Here is an 18,726-nt window from a genome sequence, read left to right as displayed (position 1 = left end):
GAGAAGGGGAGAAGGGAAAGGAGACATAGAAAACCTCTTCAGGCCAAGCATGGAGTCCAGGGACCAGGTCTCAGGCAAAGTCTGCATGTGGATGTTCTTCCAGGAGAGGGCGCTGCAGAAGAACTGAAACGCTAAGATTTATTAACAAAACAGACACTTGGCCTATGGAGAGCACAGATGCTTCACATTCATTATCTTCCTTATTTCAAACAACCCTGCCGGGTGGGCTGGTCAGGATTTCTAATCTCGACATTATGTATTAGGCAACTGGAGAGCCAGAAAGAGCAAGTGATTCAGTCAAGGTCACCGAGGAAGCTGGATGTAGAGGCAGGAGGGGTGCGAGGGAAGCCAAGGCCTGCCTGAGGGTGTGCTAAGAAGAGTGTGGAGAAGAGTTTATGTCTTCTCCCCGGGTACTGTACCATTGTACCTGGTCACACAGGAGCCCCCAGCTTGGAATGCATGTGCGGGAGGGGGAGGTGTGTGGTGGAGGCATGCCTCATAAGGTCTCTCTTCTCATTTTGGCCTTCCCAGGTCTCCTGGGGCCCCTACTCCGGGGACGATGAGGAGGCATACTCGGCTGAGCCGCTGCCAGAACTCTGCTACAAGGCCGATGTCCAGGCCTTCAGTCGGGCCTTCCAACCCAGTGTCTCCCTGACGGTGGCTGCGCTGGGTCTGGCTGGCAATGGCCTGGTCCTGGCCACGCACCTGGCGGCGCGACGCGCTGCCCGCTCGCCCACCTCCGCCCACCTGCTCCAGCTGGCCCTGGCCGACCTTCTGCTGGCCCTGACCCTGCCCTTTGCCGCAGCCGGGGCTCTGCAGGGCTGGAGTCTGGGAAGTGTCACCTGCCGCGCCATCTCGGGCCTCTATTCGGCCTCCTTCCACGCCGGCTTCCTCTTCCTGGCCTGTATCAGCGCCGACCGCTATGTGGCCATCGCGCGGGCCCTCCCAGCTGGACCGAGGCCCCCGGTGCCGGGCCGTGCACACTTGGTCTCAGTCATCGTGTGGTTGTTGTCGCTGCTCCTGGCGCTGCCTGCTCTCCTTTTCAGCCAGGACGGGCAGCGAGAAGGCCAGCGGCGCTGCCGTCTCATTTTCCCCGAGGGCCTCACGCAGACGGTGAAGGGGGTGAGCGCCGTGGCGCAGGTGGTCCTGGGCTTCGCGCTGCCGCTGGGCGTCATGGCGGCCTGCTACGCGCTCCTGGGCCGCACGCTGCTGGCCACCAGGGGGCCCGAGCGCCGGCGCGCGCTGCGCGTCGTGGTGGCCCTGGTGGCTGCCTTCGTGGTGCTGCAGCTGCCCTACAGTCTCGCCCTGCTATTGGATACTGCCGACCTCCTGGCGGCCCGCGAGCGGAGCTGCCCCGCCAGCAAGCGCAAGGATCTGGCACTGCTGGTGACCGGGGGCTTGGCCCTCGCCCGCTGCGGTCTCAACCCCGTGCTCTACGCCTTTCTGGGCCTGCGCTTCCGCCAGGACCTGCGGAGGCTGCTACGGGGTCGAGGCTGTAGTCCAGGGCCTCACCACCGCGGCCGCTGCCCCCTCCGGCCCCGCCTTTCTTCCTGCTCGGCTCCCACGGAGACCAACAGTATCTCCTTCTGGGACTACTAGGGCTGCGAATCAAGAGGAGGGGGGCGGGCTGAGGAAATGATTCCAGGAGGGTAGCGGGAAGAGGGAGTAGGTGGGGGACACTGAGAAAGAGGTAGGGACATCAGGAATTGCTTCTGTACTTCGGCACATTAAACTGACAACATGGAAATGAGGGGCAACACAACAACTGTTACTATTTTTGACTCACCGGCTTGGAAGTGATTTGCAGCAGGGCAGAGCTGGTGGGTCCCCCACGGCCCCGCCCCTTCGCACTCCGCCGCGCTTGGCTCTGAGTGGAAGGCGCTGAGAGCCTGGGTGGGGGTGAGGGGCTGCTGAGCCTGCTAAGGCTTTAGGCACTGACACCCCCTCCACCTTCACCCGGTCTCTGCCAACAGAGGTGAGGTGGGGAAGCTGCCAGGCGACGAGGGGCGAGCGTTCCTCCTGAAATAGTGTAAGAAAGAGCTTTCTAACAACCAGAGTGCTATCCAGTAATGGCTGCCTTAGCAAGTACCGAGTTCCCGGCCTCTGGAATGTTCCGGCTGAGGCTGTCGGGGACTGTGTGTGTGCCTATGCCTGGTGTGGGGGTAGGAACGGGGCCAGGAGATTCCCGTTTTGGGTTGGATTCGGTTACCACTCTACAGTCCCTTCTAAGGTTCGCTGGTGGAGAGAAAAAGTTATTTGAAAAGTTGAGTCGCAGTTTTTCACCTTGGAGAAAATCCAAGGAGAGAATTCCAATTTGCAAATTTCCAAAGAGTGGTTAGCACGGGCGGGGTGGGGGTGGGGTGACAGCCATTCTCCGTCTTCCTTGGGGACGGGCTCAGAGGGAATGTACTGAGCCTGCCGGAGAGAGGTTAGACAAGGGAAAGAACTTCCCTGCAGGCAAAGGCCTGGGATCCAGATAGGGAAGAGAGTATATGGTGTGGTGTTTCCATCCCTAGGAAGTCTCAGCGCAGGCCACTCTCATCTGGGGCGAGGGCAAGGCTGGGATGGTCTCTAAAGACATTGATTCCTGGTCTTTGTTTTACACAGTCACGACAGGCAGGAGGGTGTCCACGTGCGACAACTCTCGCAGTTTAATATCCGGTCAGCCAAGCTGCCCCGACCACTCCAGCCTGGAGTCTGGGGACCCAGGGCAAGAGGGGCGGAGCGTGGCGGGGATGTCTCCAGGGAGGCGCTGGCCTGTCGTCCCCGCCCTGTCCCGCCGCGCCCAGCTCCGGCTAGCCTTCCTTCTCGGAGTCTCCGGCGGCTGAGACCAAGAACCACGGCTTCCAGGGGCCAGGATCCAGGGAAGTCCCGGACACAGAGCCGATCTTCAAAGGGTCCCACACGCCAGTCACTGGGGGCCAACCTGGAACCCTCCACCAGTGATCTCAGGAATCGCCGCTGAGTCAGCAACGCACGCGCGCGCCCGCGGTCGCCCTGGCCCCGCCCCTCCTCTGGCCCCGCCCCGTCCGCTTGGAGCCTTGGTTAACCCCTTCCTACACAGAACCGCGGGATAGTCACCCTGAGGAGACTCCACTCCATTCGAAGACCACGGAATTCCCTAGAATCCGAAGTCACTCTCCCAACTGGAGTTCAGTGAGCTGTGCGCTCTACATTAGATTTTATTTCCGGCCTTGGTCTGCACTCTCCCAGAGTCTCTTCCTCAGCTTCTTCACCTCAAGAGGAGGTGACTCAGATCGCGGAACTGGACTCCTTCATCCAGCGGCGGAGGGCTACCTCTAGGGCTGTGCTTGGCGCAGGTAGCTAAGGCGCTTTCCTTTCTCTGGAACCCTGAGACGAGACAGGGGTGCAGAGGGCAGCAGTCGGAGCCTTTCTCTATGCCCTATGGGCACTTTGTTCTCCAAAGCTCCTGCTCGAGTGCTTTTAATTTGTTGGTTGGTGAGCCAAGAGTTAAAACAAGAGCCTGAAGGCGGGCTTCCGTGACGTCCCTAGCAGTCCGTGTCCGACCTCCGAAGCGGGGGCGTGGCTAACATCGCATTGCCCCCTCCCTCCTTATTCCCCTGCCCCTCCCCGCTGTCACCAAGCCAGGGACACATGATGCAACCCGCCGCGGTTTCAGTAGCTTGATTGGTGGCCGCGCCCGGCGCCAGGCACAGGGATTGGGCAGAGGAGGCTGTGACGAAAACTGGACACAGCCCTGTAAAGAAGGGAGGAGAGAAAGAAGGGGGGGGCCGAAGGGGAGGGGGTTGGGGAGGCGGGGTCCCGGCACTGTGCTCGCGCCCCTAGCGCGCCAGTCCCGGGGCTGCAGGGAGCGCAGCGCGCTCGGCCCGGGCCCCGGCCACCGGACGCCCTACCGGACACGACCCTCCCTGGAGCTTGGACAACTGCCCACCTCGGACACTGCACCGGACACTGCCCCCCACAGGGCTGGACACTACAACGGACACTACTTCCCAGCTCCGGACATTGCTCCCTCCTCCCCCACCCCCGCTTCCCCCCTCCCCCTCCGGGGGCCCAGACTCTGAGCCCCCCGCAGGCTCTAGCTAGCGACCCCTTGCACCCCAGAGCCAGACACCGCCTCCTCCCAGTCCCCCTCTCCCTTTCCCTCCTCCCTCCTCATCTTTCCCCCCGCTCGGGTCGGAGCCCCGCCAGTTTCTCCGACCCCCTGCAGCTCGGCCCCGGCTGCCCGCACCCCAATCCCCCGGCTGCTCGCCCGGATGCCTCTCCCCGGGGGATTGTGGTGGCTCCTCTGCTGCCGTCGAGGCTTTACTCTTCTGCACCGGGACTACGGGGACGGCGAGCTTAGCGGGGACGGGGACGAAGACGAGGACGAGGAGACCTTTGAGCTACGGACCCCGAGTCCAGCGGGCGGCGGGAGGGTAAGTCCCGGGGGGTTTGAAGCCTTGTCTCAATCCCTCTCACTACAACCGGCCGTCACGCCTGATCCTGCTCCAGACTCGAGCCAAGCGCCGTGCTCTTGCGGACTGGGGACTCGGGAGACGTTTTTGCCTGGGGGCCAGAAGACCCCGAGAGCTCAAGCAGCAGCCCGCCTCGGGATGTGCCTGTGGGCCTCGCGCAGCACGCTGGGCGCTGTCCACCTGCTGGGGGCCCTGAGGCAGGGGAGGCGTCACGCCTGGCCCGACCTGGCCCAGCCTCTCCCTTCCCCGCTGGGCCCGCGTCCCATCCCGTCTCCTTCCGCCTCCGCCAGCGCCGAGGAATGTGGCGAGGCCGGCTGGGCGGCTCGGACACCTGGGTCCGCTCCGCTTCCAATTCATGAGCACTGAGCGCTGGGCCCAGATGCGGGAGTTCCCGCCGCGGGGACCTGGGCAAGGGGAAGCAGGCATCCTCAGACTGGGGTCCGTGGCGGGGACACCATGGAGAGGGAGTTGGGGGCCACAACTCTCCGAGGACCCCTCATCATTACCCTGACACTCAGGGCCTCCCTGATGAGGCTCCTGGGGAATCCCTGAGGGAATGGTGAGGGACACTCGGCTCCCGGGTTTTGTCGAATCTCCCCGTGGCGAAACTGAGGCTCTATTGGTGTGGGAGACCATCATCCCCTGACGTCCCCTCTCTGATGCCCCTGCACGCCAGCAAGCAAACTTCGGGCAACCAGACTCGCGTGTGCTGTGGCCTGGGTCAGGCTCCCTTCCCCCGCTCAGGGGTCCCCAGCAGGCCCGGTGGCTCAGTGCCCGGGTGGGGCGGGCTGCGCCGCTGGGGCCGGCGCCAGCACCTGGCGGAGGCGGAGGGCGGATAAATATAGAGGGGGGGCGGGGAGGGAGGGAATCAGGGGACTGCGATTAGGGGAGCTGGTCTAAGAGAGGGGTCAGCACCTGCCCTTATGGTGGTGTGGCTGAGAGCCCCTCTCAGACCCTCCAGAAGATAAGAGGATCTGTGCCCCCGAAGGCACAGGACCCAGGCGTCCCCAAGGTTCCAGCCTGAGCAGGGTCGGCTTTGTGAACCACTGCCATTGCCTCCCTCATGCTCCACCTCCACCACCGCCCCCCTCCTCGGAGCTTGGGGACAGGTGTCCCTGGCCCCCTTCCCCCACCTCCCCCTCCTGACTTTAGCTGCCTGGATGCAATGGGACCATGGCACAGTTCCCGCCTGACCTGGCTCCTGGCAGGGTTTTAGGCCTTTCTTAGACCCCAGTCTACAGTAGGAGTTCCAGGGCACAGGGAGTGTGGTAGGGGGAGGGCAAGATCCGGGACTGTACCTCCCAAGGAGAGTATTCTTCAGCCTGGCCTGAGCCCCAGCAAAAGGACAGCGTCTTTACTTCCTACTGAGTTTCAGGGGTCCCTGTGGGAGGGTATAAGAAGCTCTTGGAGAAAGCCCTATACCGAAAGGGTCCCTCTTCCCTTCCTTCACCTCCGTGCCTATTGCCTGCCTGCCAGCCTGAACGCCCGCCAGCCAATGAAGGGAGGTGAGGAGGAGGGGGTGACTTCGACTGCCAGAGCAAGAAAGGACTTCATCCACCTCTCCCTCTTCACAGATGGGAACCTAAGGCCCAAAGACTCGAACGGGCTTGCCAGGGCTCCTCAGCAAGTTTGCAGATCCGAGTTAGCGGTTGAGCCGGTGTTAGAACCCAGGTCTCCTGACTCTCTGCCCAGTGCTTTTTCTACTCCACCCCAACACCTGATTGCCTCTTTAAAGAGTCACAGAGACCAGGCGAGAGTCTTGGCTTTTTAGCTTGGGCTGTTCTGTAGAGACTGGTGGAAGGGGCTAGCCCAGTGGCTTCATTCAGCTCGCTCGGTCACAGTCACAGTCACAGTCACCATCCCACTCCTTGATTCCCCAATCCTCTGAGCAGGACTGTCCTGGGCCAGAAGCCACTGGCATCCTGCGAGGAGGGTTCTTAGCCTGAGGGCCGCCCTGCCTGTTTCCCCAGGGCCCCCTGGATGTGACGCTGACTCAGCCTGGGAGGAGCGGTCCAGTCTCAGACAGGTGAACTCAGCCCCTGCGTCCCATGGTCTGGGACCCCCATGTTCACCGGCTTCCCTCCCGCGGTTGTGCAATAAGGGAAAGGCCTTACGCCGGACGCTGTGGTTTGGCCGGGGTCCCGGGGGGCGGTCCGGCTGGGGGCGCGGGGAGGAAGGGGGGGTTCAGGCTATTTCTGGTGCGAGGTCAGAACGGCCCAGCAGTTCCCACAGCCTGGGGGAGGGGTGCCCAGCCCGGGGAGTAGGCACCCCTCGCTGTCTGGGGAGCCCTTAGAGAGGAGCCTCCTGGAGGCGGGGTGCAGGACCGGCAGGCTTGCCCAAACCTCGCTCCCTTCTTGCCCAGGCTGCAAAGCTGGGAGGAGACACGGAGCCTCATCCCGGAGAAGGGGCCGTCAGAAGACGACCCAGACGTCGTCGTGAAAGGTGGGGATCCACCTCATGCGCTCTAGAGGCCCCAATCCCAATCCTCCACGGGATAATGTCTTCTCCTGCCGATCCCCTTTCCCTCTTTCTCCCCGCAGGTTGGCTGTACCGCGAGCCCCGCGGAGGAGGGGCGCGGCCCTGGTTGCCCCCGCGCCGAGCCTGGTTCGTGCTCACCCGGGACTCCTTGGACCAGTTCAGCAGCAGCGGGAAGGGGGCGCGGCGCCTCGGGAGCCTCGTGCTCACCAGCCTGTGCTCGGTGACCGGCCCTGAGCGCAGGCCCAAGGAGACCGGTGAGACCTCATGGGGATTCTCCTACCTCCCTAGGTAGCTGCCCCAGCCAGCCCTGATTGACCTCCGCGGCCTCTCTTTCCCCCAGGTCTGTGGTCAGTGACCGTGTCTGGCCGGAAGCATAGCGTCCGGCTCTGCTCGCCCCGCCAGGCTGAGGCAGAGCGCTGGGGGGTGGCGCTGCGCGAAGTGATAGCCTCTATGGCGCCGCTGGAGACCCCCACCCAGCTGCTGCTCAGGGACATTCAGGTGCGAGGGAGGGAACTCCATGGACAAAGAGGAGGGTGGTGGACCCATCAACTTTCTGGGTTCATGGTGAGCCCCCTTCTCCATCACTTTGATCATTTCCATGGCCTCTAGGAGAGTTATGGGGACCCGGAAGCTGTGGCCCTTATTTACAGACGGAACCCAATTCTGAGGCACACTAGTGGGGCCCTGTATGCCCCACTCCTGCCCCTGCCCTACGGAGTCAGTGCCCCAGGTGAGTGTTGCCATGGCCCAAGTCCCTTGGATGGGGAATCTGAATGCCTCACCTGATAGGGATCTAGGAGTCCTCAGGGGGCCTACCCAGCCCCTCATTTTTCAAAGGATGAAGATGAAACCAGAAGCTGAGCAGACTGGTACCCAAGGTAGAGGGGGAGGAAAGCCAGCACAGAAAGTAAAGGCTCCCTTTGACCACCTTCTCTGGATCTCATTCTGACTATTGATGTTCCTTCATGAGTTTTTTACACTCTCTATTTTGTTCTTTCATTATACTCTCAACACCATGGCATACTGCCTTTACAAGTGGTGGAAAAGCCACCACCTTGGGAGAATGTGCTGACCTCATTTAGTTATACTTCTCCCCAAAAGGGAATAGTGACAGGCCCAGGTCCTCAAGCTAGAGGATTAAGGGGAGCTGGGAGAAGAACCCTGGTTTTCTGACTCGCGGTCCAACCTGTTTTCTGGCCCATGGTGATAGCTGTCGGTACAATTACAGAATCTGAAGGTTGACCCTGTGTCCTTATAGTCCATCCATCCAAGCTACTAACTCAAAGTGCAGCCTTAGGGGATCTGGAGGGGGAGATTCCCGGGAGGCAGGGGTTGAATTTGGCTCTGTGGGGACGATTGCTTTCCCTTCACTCTTCCTGTCCTTCGCATTCTCCCCTCCTTACCACCCCTGTCCCCTTACACTCCCTCTGACCTTCCCCTGGTTCACACCTTCCTCCCAGGGCCCAGCTCTGTGTCCCCTCTCCAAACCGTCCCTCCGCCCCCGCCGTCCCCGCAGGTCCGGGCTACGCTCCCTTGCGCGAGGAGGCGGTGCGGCTGTTCCTGGCGCTGCAGGCCCTGGAGGGGGCGCGGCGCCCCGGGCCCCTGATGCAGGGTGTGCTCCAGACCTGCCGGGACCTGCCTGCGCTCCGAGATGAGCTCTTCCTGCAGCTGGCTAAGCAGACCTCGGGCCCCGCAGGCCCCCCCGGGCCTCCAGCCACCCAAGACCCCGCGGCCCTGCGGTACTGGCAGCTCCTCACTTGCATGAGCTGTACCTTCCGGCCTGGTGGGCCTGTACGGGGGCACCTCCTGGGGCATCTGGAGAGGTGAGAGGGGAGGCGTGGGGGTAAGGCCAAGGCAAGGGAGCTAAGGGGCTGGAAAAGAATGGCAGGTCTTTCCAAAGAGTTTGGCAGATGGAGAACTTGGACCCAGACAAGGGAAGGGACTTGCCCCAAGGTCAGGGCTCTGCTAACATGCATAGTGCCTTTGTGGGAATTACAAGATCATACACCACTTGCGGGCAGAGGAATTACAAAAAGCCTCCCGCTTTGGGCAGCAGAATTATTAAAAGGCTGTTTTTCTCGGAGCTGATGCAGTCCAGCGCCAGGGCTTTTAGGTTGGAAAGAGGAATGCGGCTGGAGTTTGGATTTCAACCCAAAGGAGGGTCATGGAAACTTTGGGAAGTGGGAGGAGGCAGTAAGGAGAAAGCTGCCAGGGGCCTTAGAAAGTAATTCTGCTCCATACAGAGCATCAGGGTAGATTCAGAAGAGCTGTCCACGCTGCCTTCAAGGAACTTAGAGTTGGAGGGGAGGGAATCGGCGAGGCGAAATAAACTATAAAGTAAGAAGGCAATAGGTGGAGGTGAAGGAAAGCCCTTGGAGCACTGACTCTCCAGTTCTCCCTAACCCAGGACTGAGCAGGCGCTTCCGGACTCGGAACTGGCGGAATATGCGCGCTTCATACGAAAAGCGCTGGGCCGGACGCGCGGCCGGGAGCTGGTGCCCTCACTGGCAGAGATTTCCGCGCTGAGCCGACGGCAGGAATTGTTGTGCACCGTGCACTGTCCGGGGGGTGGTGCCTGCCCTGTGGCCATAGACTCCCACACCACGGCGGGAGAGGTAAGACCACAGAGAAAACCCCTGAAACCTCAGCCTTCCTCCCAGCTTCCCATGCCTGGCTCTCCTGGTGCCTGGGCCTTAGGGTTTGCCCGAGTCTGAGAGTCATCAGTTGGGTAACGGCTGTGTGTGGCGGGACTAAGAGACCTGAAAGACCCCTCCAGTTGGACCCCTCCAGAAGTACTGGCAAGACCCTTGCGCGGTCTGGGTCTGACTTTCCTCTTATGTTCTCACTCCTCCAGGTTGCTCGAGAGCTGGTGGGGCGGCTGGGCTTGACCCGGAGCCGCAATGCATTCGCGCTGTACGAGCAGCGAGGGCCCCAGGAGCGAGCCCTGGCCGGGGGGACTCTCGTGGCCGACGTGCTCACCAGGTTTGAGAAGTAAATGTCCAGCCCCAGCCCTGCTCTCCGTTAGCCTATTCGCCTCTCGGCTTCGGTCAATCCCTAAGCAAACGTTTACCGAGCGCCTGCCACTTGCCCGGCACAGTCAATTTCACTGGTTCACAGACGGATTCTTGTCCGCCGGCGGTTTGCAGTCTGGCTTCAAGGCTTGCCTCCTCTGTCCATTCCGCCCGGGCCCCGCCCCAAACATCTGGCCCCGCCTTTTTCCCCTGGGCCCGCGCCTTGGGGGCCCCTGCTTCCCGGACACATCGCGGCGTTCTTTATTCTGCAGCTTGGCGGTGGAGGAAGCCGGGCTGGAGGACCCGCCGGACTCCGGATGGAGACTGTGTCTGCGTCTTCACGGACCTCTGCACCCTGAGGGACTGTCCTCAGACGGTCACGAACTGCCCTTCCTCTTTGAGCAGGTGAGGATCTCTGGCATTCACGCCCAGCGAAGACCCGCGAGCCTGAACCCCTCCGTTTCTGGGCCATCGCATTTCGTCGTTATGGCAACCCCGGGGGAGGCGGTGCTCGAACCCAGACCTCAGGTTCCACACCCCTAGGTGTCTTCGAGACGGTACCCCGCCGCTCCCGCGCTGATGACCCCTGCCTCCCCGTAGGCTCAAGCTCTGCTGCTGCGCGGCCGTCCGTCCCCGCCCGACGACACGCTGCGCGCCCAGGCGGCGCTGCGCCTGCGGAGCCTGCACCGAGACTTCTCCCCGCGGGCGCCTCTGCCGCGCCTGGACCGCTTGCTGCCCACCCCGGCCCCGCCGCGTGAAGACCCTCTCCGCCCGGTGCCCAGGCCTCCCCGCTCCGCCGCCCTGCTGGCCGGGGCAATCTGGAGTCCGGCCCTGGCCAAGAGGCGGGCGGAGCGGGCCCGGCGCGGCGGGGCCGGCCGCACGGCGGGAAGCGTGGCCCGCGAGGGAGGAGGTGGCGCCGGCACAGCGGCTGCTGTGCTGGGAGGCTGGAAGCGGCTACGGGGCATGGGCCGAGCTGAGGCCATGGCTGCCTACCTGGCTCTGGCGGCGCAGTGTCCAGGGTTCGGCGCTGCTCGGTATGACGTTCTGGAGCTGAGCACGGTGAGGGGGAGAAGGGAGAGGGGGACTCTGGCGGCCCGAGCCCCACACCTTTGCCCCAGAGCCATAGGCCCCCATTGTGGGTCACTTCACTCCCTACACCCAGCACAGCTGCCCATTCTCAAACCCCAGGAGTCACTGGCCCTGGGGCCCTCACCTCTGTGGAGCTGTGGATTATGGGGGGGGGACCAGGAAACTTCTTGCTCACAGCCGTCTCCCCACACCAAAAATAATGCTGCAGGGTCCCCTCCTTCCACCCTGACTCTGCCTGTCTGTCCGCAGGAGCCTGGTGGGGGCGCTCCACAGAAGCTATGCCTGGGCCTGGGAGCCAAGGCCATGTCCCTCTCCCGACCGGGTGAGACACAGCCCGTTCACAGTGTCAGCTATGGCCGTGTGGCCGCCTGCCAACTAATGGGCCCCCACACCCTGGCATTGAGGGTGGGAGAGAGCCAGCTCCTCCTGCAGAGTCCCCAGGTGAGTGGGAAGAGGGGGTAGAAGGAGGAAGGAAGGGAAAGGATGTCAAGAAACATTTATTAAGCATTGAGCATGGGCCAGGTACAGCTCTAGACCCTGGGGATCCAACAGTGATCAAAGACAAACTAAAGGAGCTTACATCAGAGCCAGCGATCAGACACTAAAGGAATCAAAGACTTTTTTTCTTTTTTTTTTTTCTAATTTTTTTGGCCACACCAGGTGGCATGCGGGATCTTAGTTCCCTGACCAGGGATGGAACCCAGGCCCCCTGCAGTGGAAGTGTGGAGTCTCAGCCACTGGATAGCCAGGGAAGTCCCCTCAAAGACTACTTAAAACAGTGACAAATGCTATGAAGGAAAGGGTAGTGAGACAGGAGGTGATTGGAGGGGGCCATAGCATTAGGTAGGACGGTCAGGAAAAGATACGCAACAACAGTGACACTTAAGCTATTAGCCAAAGGAAGATCTGCGGGCACAGCATTCCAGGTAGAGGGACTTGCAAGTGCAAAGGCCCTGAGTTGAGAATAACCTTAGGATATTATAGGAGCAGAAAGAAGCAAGTATGGTTGGCACATTGTGAGTGAGGGAGAGTGATGATGAGGAAGGAAAGATTGTAGGGGGCAGCTCATGTAAGGCCTTGGGAAGGAGCCTGGGTGGAGGTTAAGAAAAAGGAGAACCCAGTGGCCCCTTGTGTACTCTGACCTCTGCCCTCCCTTAGGTGGAAGAGATCATGCAGCTGGTGAATGCCTACTTGGCCAACCCCTCCCCTGCGAGGCCCAGCAGTAGTCCTCCTCCATGCCAAGACCTGCCAGACACCTCCCCTCCCAGCCAGCACCCGGGCCTGGACGAGCCCCAGGGACAGTCTGGCTGTTTGGGGCAGCTGCAGGACTGAGCTTGCCAAGAGGTCATGACCTCCCTCTTGCCTCCATCCTGGACTTGGACTGCTCTGCGATTTCAGGGAACCATGGACCCTTTTGGCCCTGCAGGGACAGGGCACACCCCACACCCAAGGGCTGCAATGGGTGCAGACAATTTTCTAGTTTGTTTCTTAATTTATTTGTAGAAGAGAAGACACACACACAAAAATTCCTTATTTACACAAACCTTTGCTGCTGTGGGAGTGTTGTCAGTGGGACAAGGTGGAGCCCCAGAGCTCAGAGCTCCACCTCCGGGGATGCCCACACTCTGGGCTTTTACCAGCACTGAGGGGAGTCTGAACACCGCAGGGCTCCACCCTCCGTGACCTTCTGGATTTCACCTCCTCCTGGCCCGTAGGCTGCCCTAGGGTGGTGGTGGGGGGGCAGGCAAGAGGACAGTTTTGGAAGCTGGCAATCACCCTTCTTCCACCGAGTGGCATAGGGGTGGCCTCTTGGCATCCCTGAGGCCCGAGGACAGTGAGTCATCAGGACTGACACTACCCAGTCCTACCCTGGTGTCCAGCTTCTGGGTCTTGGTTGGGTCCATCTTTAATGTGCCCACTGCTTTGGGACTGGAACGGAAGAAGCTTGGGGCAGGATCAGACCCAAGAGCTTCTCTGGCACAGATAAAGAATTTATCAGGATGGGCTCAGCCCTACTTTTATCAGATTGGGCTGAATTAGATCGACTCCTGAGGATCTAATCGCCTTGTGCCTGGGAATAGAGTCTTGGCTTTCCTGACCCGCTCAGAATGCTGCAGGCCGTCCTTCAGTAGCCTCTGCCCTGAGTGGAGGAGGCCGGGGCACTATGGGCAATACTGATCCACCCTGGGGCAGGAGCTTAGGCACTGAGGAGACAGCAGGCATCAGTAATCCTCTATAGTCTTGAGAGTAGGACTGGCTCCAGAGCAGCTTGGTTCTAGGTAAGGGATGCTCATGGAAACAGCGGACACACAAAGACCGGGACTCAGCTAGAGCAGGTAAAGGCCACCCTACCGACATATGCCTGGGAACTGTGGGGCACCAGGGAGATACTTTTATCGTCCCCCATATTCACAGACCAAGCCTGACTCTACTCACAGTGCAGCTTTATTACTTTATTAGAGCTAAATAAGCATATCAAGGGCCAGGCATGGAAGGGAGGAAGCAGGGCCGACTCCTGGGCTGAAGAAGAACCTAGAAAGGTTGTTGGTGAGGGGAATTTGGACCAGAGGGACCAGGCATGATGGGGGCTGTGCTTACTGTCCAGCGGGTGCAGTGGGGAGGAAGTCACTGCTCCTGGGTGCCCCAGGAGATGTAGTCTGGCCGCGTGGCTGCATGGTACTCGTCAATGAGCTCCTGCACGACCTCCCTGGACCTGTCTAGCTCGTCAAAGTTCTCCTTGAAGATGTCCTCCTTGCGGAACTGCTCCAGGAAGGCCTCCCGCTTCCGCAGCTTGTCATACTGCTGGCAGGAACTTTCAAAGAGCTGCAAGAGATGGAAATCTCCAGGAGCCAGTGCAAGATAAGGGGTTGGAATGGATCTGGGGGAGAATGAGGAAGGTGGCTAGTGGAAGAGAGTGGCCAAAGAAGACCAGGAGGCTAGGCTCACCGAGGAGATGCTGGTGTGGTTGGCCATCATGAGCCCGCTGACCCTGTGGGCAGAAGGCAGGTAGGGCGACTTTCTGGACAGGGCCACCTGGATGCTGGCTGGGCCCCAGGGGATGAAGTTGGCCAACTTCCGTTCCCGGATCCTCTGCAGGCTCTTGTGCACCTGGGGTGGGCACAGGAGTGGTGGTGGTAGCCTCTCCTCTACCCCTGTGGGCTCTGGGGGTAGAACGAAGGGGCCTCACCTACCTGGGTGGGGTCCACCTCCCCCTGGATGATGTTGAGGATGGCGATGTAGCAGTGGTTGGTCTGGCGATCCCGGCCCGTGGACACCATCACGTTCTTGGGCTGCAGGAGCCTCCTCATGACATCCAGGACCGTGGTCTTCCTCACGCTGGCCACCTGAGGGGACAGTGGCCACAGGGCAGGCCAGCACTCAGGGCACAGTCGAGAAACGCATGGACGGAGAGCAGCAGGCAACACACGTCCCCGTCAGACGCGGGGTACTTTGGCCTCTGTGGGGAGTGTCCTTAGATTCAGGTCCACACTGAGCCTCTGCTGTGGGATCAGGGATCTCAGTCCTCCCGAGCTCAGCAAACCCATACCCTTGTGCAGCAGCATCAGCAGACCCCGTACAGCCCGGGCCCTGCAGGGAGCCCCAGGCAGAGAGAAGAGGAGAGCCAGTCAGCCAGGAGGTCGCCCAGCCTGTGCCAGTCCCTGAGCGCAGGGCCTCTGGGGGCTGCACGGGGCAGCTCCGGGTGCAGCAGGAAAAGAGAAAGGCAAGTCAGGGCCTGCTGGGCCTGCGGGCTGCTCTTACCGACTGGTCCGTGGTGAGGGGTGTGTAGCCGGTCATGAGGAAGTGCAGCCGTGGTGTGGGAATGAGCGAGGCGATGAGGCCGATGAGGTCGTTGTTCATGTAGCCGGGGTAGCGCAGGGTGGTGGTGCTGGCCGACATGATGGTGGACACCTGGGGACAGGGGTGCTGTGTCAAGGGCCTTGTCCTGTGAGGCCTCCCTTCCCCAGACGGCACTCCGGCGAGGCGGGGTTCCAGTCCAAAGGAGTCTAGGAGTGAGGGCTCACCAGCTGGTTGATCTGAGAGAAGGATGGGTTCTGGATGTGCAGGCGGTCTGTGGCGATCCGGTTCAGGGCTGTGTTGTCCAGCACCACCTGGGGGGACAGAAGAGGGTCACGGCACCTTTTTGAGGAGAAAGGGGGCAGAGAAATAAGTTATTTGCTTAGTCCGCCTCTAAACTCCAAAACTAGGAAGAAGTCCAAAACTAGGAAGTAGGTGTGCTAATTTAAAGGGCATGTACTGTCTCTGGGGCATCAGGAGACACGTTTCTACCACCCAGTGCATTAAACAAATATTTAATTGTCCAACATGTGCCAGGCATGGTGCCTAGAGAAACTATGGAGAGTAAAACAGGCATGGTCTTCCCCCTCACCACATCTATAGTCTAGAGGAGGGAGACCGACATACAACAGAAAAGTATAGTTATAGCCTGAAATATGCACAAAGGAATTTGACCTTGTCTGGGTGGTCAGGGAAGGTTTTGCTAAGAAAGTAACCCTTGGGCTGAGAATGTAAGCATGAGTAGGCATTAAACAGGCTAAGTGGAGCGGCTTCCCTGGTTGCACAGTGGTCAAGAATCCGCCTGCCAATGCAGGAGACAAAGGTTCGAGCCCTGGTCCGGGAAGATCCCACATGCCGTGAAACAACTAAGCCCGTGAGCCACAGCTACAGAGCCTGTGTGCCACAACTACTGAAGCTCGCGCACCTAGAGCCTGTGCTCTGCAACAAGAGAAGCCACCGCAATGAGAAGCCCACACACCACAACAAAGAGTAGCCCCGCTCGCTGCAACTTGAGAAAGCCCGTGCGCAGCAATGAAGACTCAACGCAGCCAAAAATAAAATAAATTAGTTAATTAATTAAAAAAAGAAAAACAGGCTAAGTGGAGACATGTGGGGGCGTGTTATTCACTTTGCTGAGAGTCTTGCTGCCTAAAGGGACTATAAGAAACTTGGGATCAGGTCCTTATTTCATAATTTGGTCCACCAGGTATGGCTTTGTTGGTCCTCTGTTCTCTGGGCAAGGGCTTGGGAAGGGCAGGGTGTAGATGTCTCTCTGGTTTGGGGAGGTTGACCAAAGCCCCCACTCCCTCCTCGCATGCTCACCACACAGTCTGCATTCTGGGTCAGCCTTTTGAGCGTGAGCAGTGAGTTGTAGGGCTGGACCACCACATCACTCATCTCATCCTGGTTGGGAAACACTGAGTATGTCTGCACCAGCTTCTTGGGGTACCTGGGGGTAAGGAAGAGGGAAAGGGGAAGGTGACATAGTGAATTGGAAGGACTCTCATCACTGCCCATCTCTATCTTCTCTAGGGATAACAGGGGCCATTCCTTTCCAAGTGCCACCAACGTCTTATACAAAAGGGGTGAGGGCAGAACTGAGTCTTCAGAGCCTAGAAGCCAAAAAAGATAAGCCTAAGGCATCAAACCTCATAGGTCCCCTTCTCCCCCTAGGCAAACCCCCCACCTGGGAGTTACTGCTTCCAAGATGTTCCCTGGGTGGCTCTGTTCCTACCTATGACTCAAAGGTGGTAGTGGCAGGCCTTCCAGTCCGAAAGAAAAAAGCGATAAAAAGGAAAGACATTACCCAGGGAAACAGGGCTAATGCCCTCTCCCCAAACACAGGCTTACCTGTCATTCAGTCGCTCTAAGAGGTAGGAACCCAGGCCAGAACCAGTTCCCCCGGCGATGGAATGACACAGCACGAAGCCCTGCAAGGGAGGGAGGGAGAGGCAGCCTCCAGGGACCTGGCAGAGAGGCTTCAGGCTTGTGTCATTCCCCATTCCCAGCACGCTAATGTGTCAAGGCTTCCTCTATGTCCATCCAGACTGAGGCTCCTTGAGAAGGAAGGAGCTGATGCCATCCAGATTGGGATCTCCTTGAGGACAAGGACCGTACCTTATTTACCTCACTATCTCACATCTGATACTCAATGGAAGAGTTTTGAATTGAATTGCCCCCATCACACATCTGATCAGGCTACCTCCTGACCTTTCCCCAGCACTTTTCAGCTTCCTCCCCACCCCCACCCCCCAGGGGGGCAGCCTCACCTCTAGGCTGTCACTTCCATCTGCTTCTCGGTCTATGATGTCAAAGATGTCTTCATGGATTTTCTCACCCTGTATAGACACATGAGGAGGGAGGATGAGGATGAAATTTCTGGAAAGCATCTCTTTTCAGCACCAATAATTCTACTGTCGGACACTGCTGCCACCTCAAACAGAGGGCTATGTCCCTCCCCCAAGAAATGCTACTTTGCAGATGGTTTGCACAGTTTACATCAACCTCTCTCTGGCTGTCCCTCTTATCAGGGTAATACCCTTGTCTCTTGTCAGTGTGGTCAAATTCCCAGACTGCTTGGGCCTGCCTTGCCCCAGGAAGGGAACATCAAGAATCTCTGGGGTGGCCACCTGGATACCTGGGAGAATCCGCTGGCCCAGTTGTTGCCAGCTCCTCCTCCATGCTCTGACAGGTAGATGTTCTCTGGGTTGTAGAGCTTGGCATAGGGGGAATTGAGGATGGAATGGATCACCCGCGGCTCCAGGTCCAGCAGCACCGCCCTGGGGATGTAGTGCTCATCGTCTGCCTGTCGAGGGGAGTCCAGGATCGGGCCCAATAAGCTCGGGCCCACCCACTCCTCCAGTCCTCCCAACTCTGGCTCCTGCCTGCCCTCCCTCTTCAAGCCAGCCGCCCTGGCTCCTCTGCCCAGCGGGTTTCCAGTACCAAGCCACTGCCCTTCCCTTCAGGCCCCCTGGGCCACTACCGGCCCTGGCCAAGTCGCTGGGGGCACCTGGTAGAAAAAGACGTCCTTGCGGTCAGTGCCTTCGGTGGCGAACTCCTCCACGATGCCCTCGGGGCTGATACCATGCTCGGCGCACAGCTGTTTCCAGAACTCGAACCCAACTGGGGGGAGAGGAGAGACGCCTGGATCTGCTAGAGCCGTAAGGCCTCAGGAGCCCAGGGTGAGGCTCAGAGGCTGTCACTCTCAGAGGGTGGGCCCAAGAGTCTGGGAGCCGTGACAGCCGGGGGCTGGAGGCAGGGCTCTCGGTCTGGGGTCCGGGGCTTGGTTCATCATGCGCAGTAGGGCAGGGGGTTCATGGAAAGAAAAGCGGGGGCTGGAGGATGCGAAGCACTCGGGTGGGACCCGAAGGGGCAGAACCGGAGACTGGCTGGGCCCGGCGATCGTTCGCTCACTCTGGTTGCCGCACTGGCCCAGTTGCAGGGTGATGATCTCCCGGGGCATTGCTTTTCAGACGAGGGCGCGCCAGCCCGTCCGGGCCCAGCGGGAGTCACGGCAGGGACTAATGCCTGGCAGCTGGACGCGCAGGACGTGGGGAGCGCGCGCTCTCTTCGGCTTTTGACGCGGATGCTCGGTCTGCGCGTGTGCAGTGCGGGCCTCCCCTCGGCCGGCGGCCGCGGAGCCCAACCTGGGCATCTTCTCCCCCACAGTTGCAGCTGGAATTCCGCACAGGCGCAGAGTGAGGCCACGCCCCTCCTGCCCACCCACCCCAGCTCCGCGTCTGCGTAGTGAGACTTGCCAGGCCGCGGGGTAGCGACTGGGTGTGGGGGAGGGGAGGGGAGGGGAGGGGCGATTCAGGTGTCTGGAGTCAGCCGCGCTTCACAGGTAGGTGAGTGGTTCTGCCCTCTCTGCTAGGTAGAGGGGCTGGATTCAAGCCAATTTTCTTCTTTTAAAT

At 60.1% G+C, this 18,726-nt stretch overlaps 3 protein-coding genes across 5 annotated transcripts; 2 read left to right on the top strand and 1 right to left on the bottom strand.

Annotated features, from left to right (window-relative positions):
* The first annotated feature begins 412 nt into the window (after positions 1–412).
* On the top strand, positions 413–1,729 carry CCR10 (C-C motif chemokine receptor 10). Its single transcript, XM_079905545.1, has one exon. The coding sequence runs from the start codon at positions 460–462 to the stop codon at positions 1,597–1,599; it is 1,140 nt and encodes a 379-aa protein (XP_079761671.1). The 5' UTR covers positions 413–459; the 3' UTR covers positions 1,600–1,729.
* A 2,122-nt stretch (positions 1,730–3,851) lies between these two features.
* On the top strand, positions 3,852–12,596 carry PLEKHH3 (pleckstrin homology, MyTH4 and FERM domain containing H3). 3 transcript variants are annotated; one of them, XR_013825123.1, is made up of 13 exons: positions 3,852–4,400; positions 6,410–6,465; positions 6,802–6,881; positions 6,980–7,171; positions 7,258–7,415; positions 7,527–7,647; positions 8,434–8,740; positions 9,325–9,532; positions 9,772–9,908; positions 10,201–10,333; positions 10,529–10,962; positions 11,267–11,458; positions 12,176–12,302. XR_013825123.1 is itself a non-coding variant. In XM_079905641.1 (13 exons), exons 1-13 carry the CDS (start codon positions 4,239–4,241, stop codon positions 12,347–12,349), a joined length of 2,370 nt encoding a protein of 789 aa, XP_079761767.1. In that variant the 5' UTR covers positions 3,852–4,238; the 3' UTR covers positions 12,350–12,596. The 3 variants fall into 3 exon arrangements, 2 of the variants coding, with proteins under 2 accessions (XP_079761767.1, XP_079761766.1); XM_079905641.1 differs by having other exon boundaries at positions 9,772–9,899; positions 10,529–10,987; positions 12,176–12,596; XM_079905640.1 differs by having other exon boundaries at positions 10,529–10,987; positions 12,176–12,596.
* An 832-nt stretch (positions 12,597–13,428) lies between these two features.
* Positions 13,429–18,497, bottom strand: LOC307178029 (tubulin gamma-2 chain). Its single transcript, XM_079905643.1, has 11 exons — positions 18,227–18,497; positions 17,823–17,935; positions 17,451–17,618; positions 17,083–17,151; positions 16,664–16,743; positions 16,136–16,262; positions 15,040–15,126; positions 14,777–14,926; positions 14,209–14,361; positions 13,964–14,125; positions 13,429–13,840 (listed from the first exon to the last, which is right to left on the bottom strand). The coding sequence occupies exons 1-11, from the start codon at positions 18,273–18,275 to the stop codon at positions 13,643–13,645; spliced, it is 1,356 nt and encodes a 451-aa protein (XP_079761769.1). The 5' UTR covers positions 18,276–18,497; the 3' UTR covers positions 13,429–13,642.
* Between the last annotated feature and the right edge of the window lie 229 nt (positions 18,498–18,726).

This window comes from Stenella coeruleoalba, assembly GCF_951394435.1.
Source record: "Stenella coeruleoalba genome assembly, chromosome: 19".
NCBI classification, from domain to species: Eukaryota; Metazoa; Chordata; class Mammalia; order Artiodactyla; family Delphinidae; genus Stenella; species Stenella coeruleoalba.
Note: the sequence above shows the minus strand (reverse complement) of the source record. Positions and strands in the feature narration are given on the sequence as shown.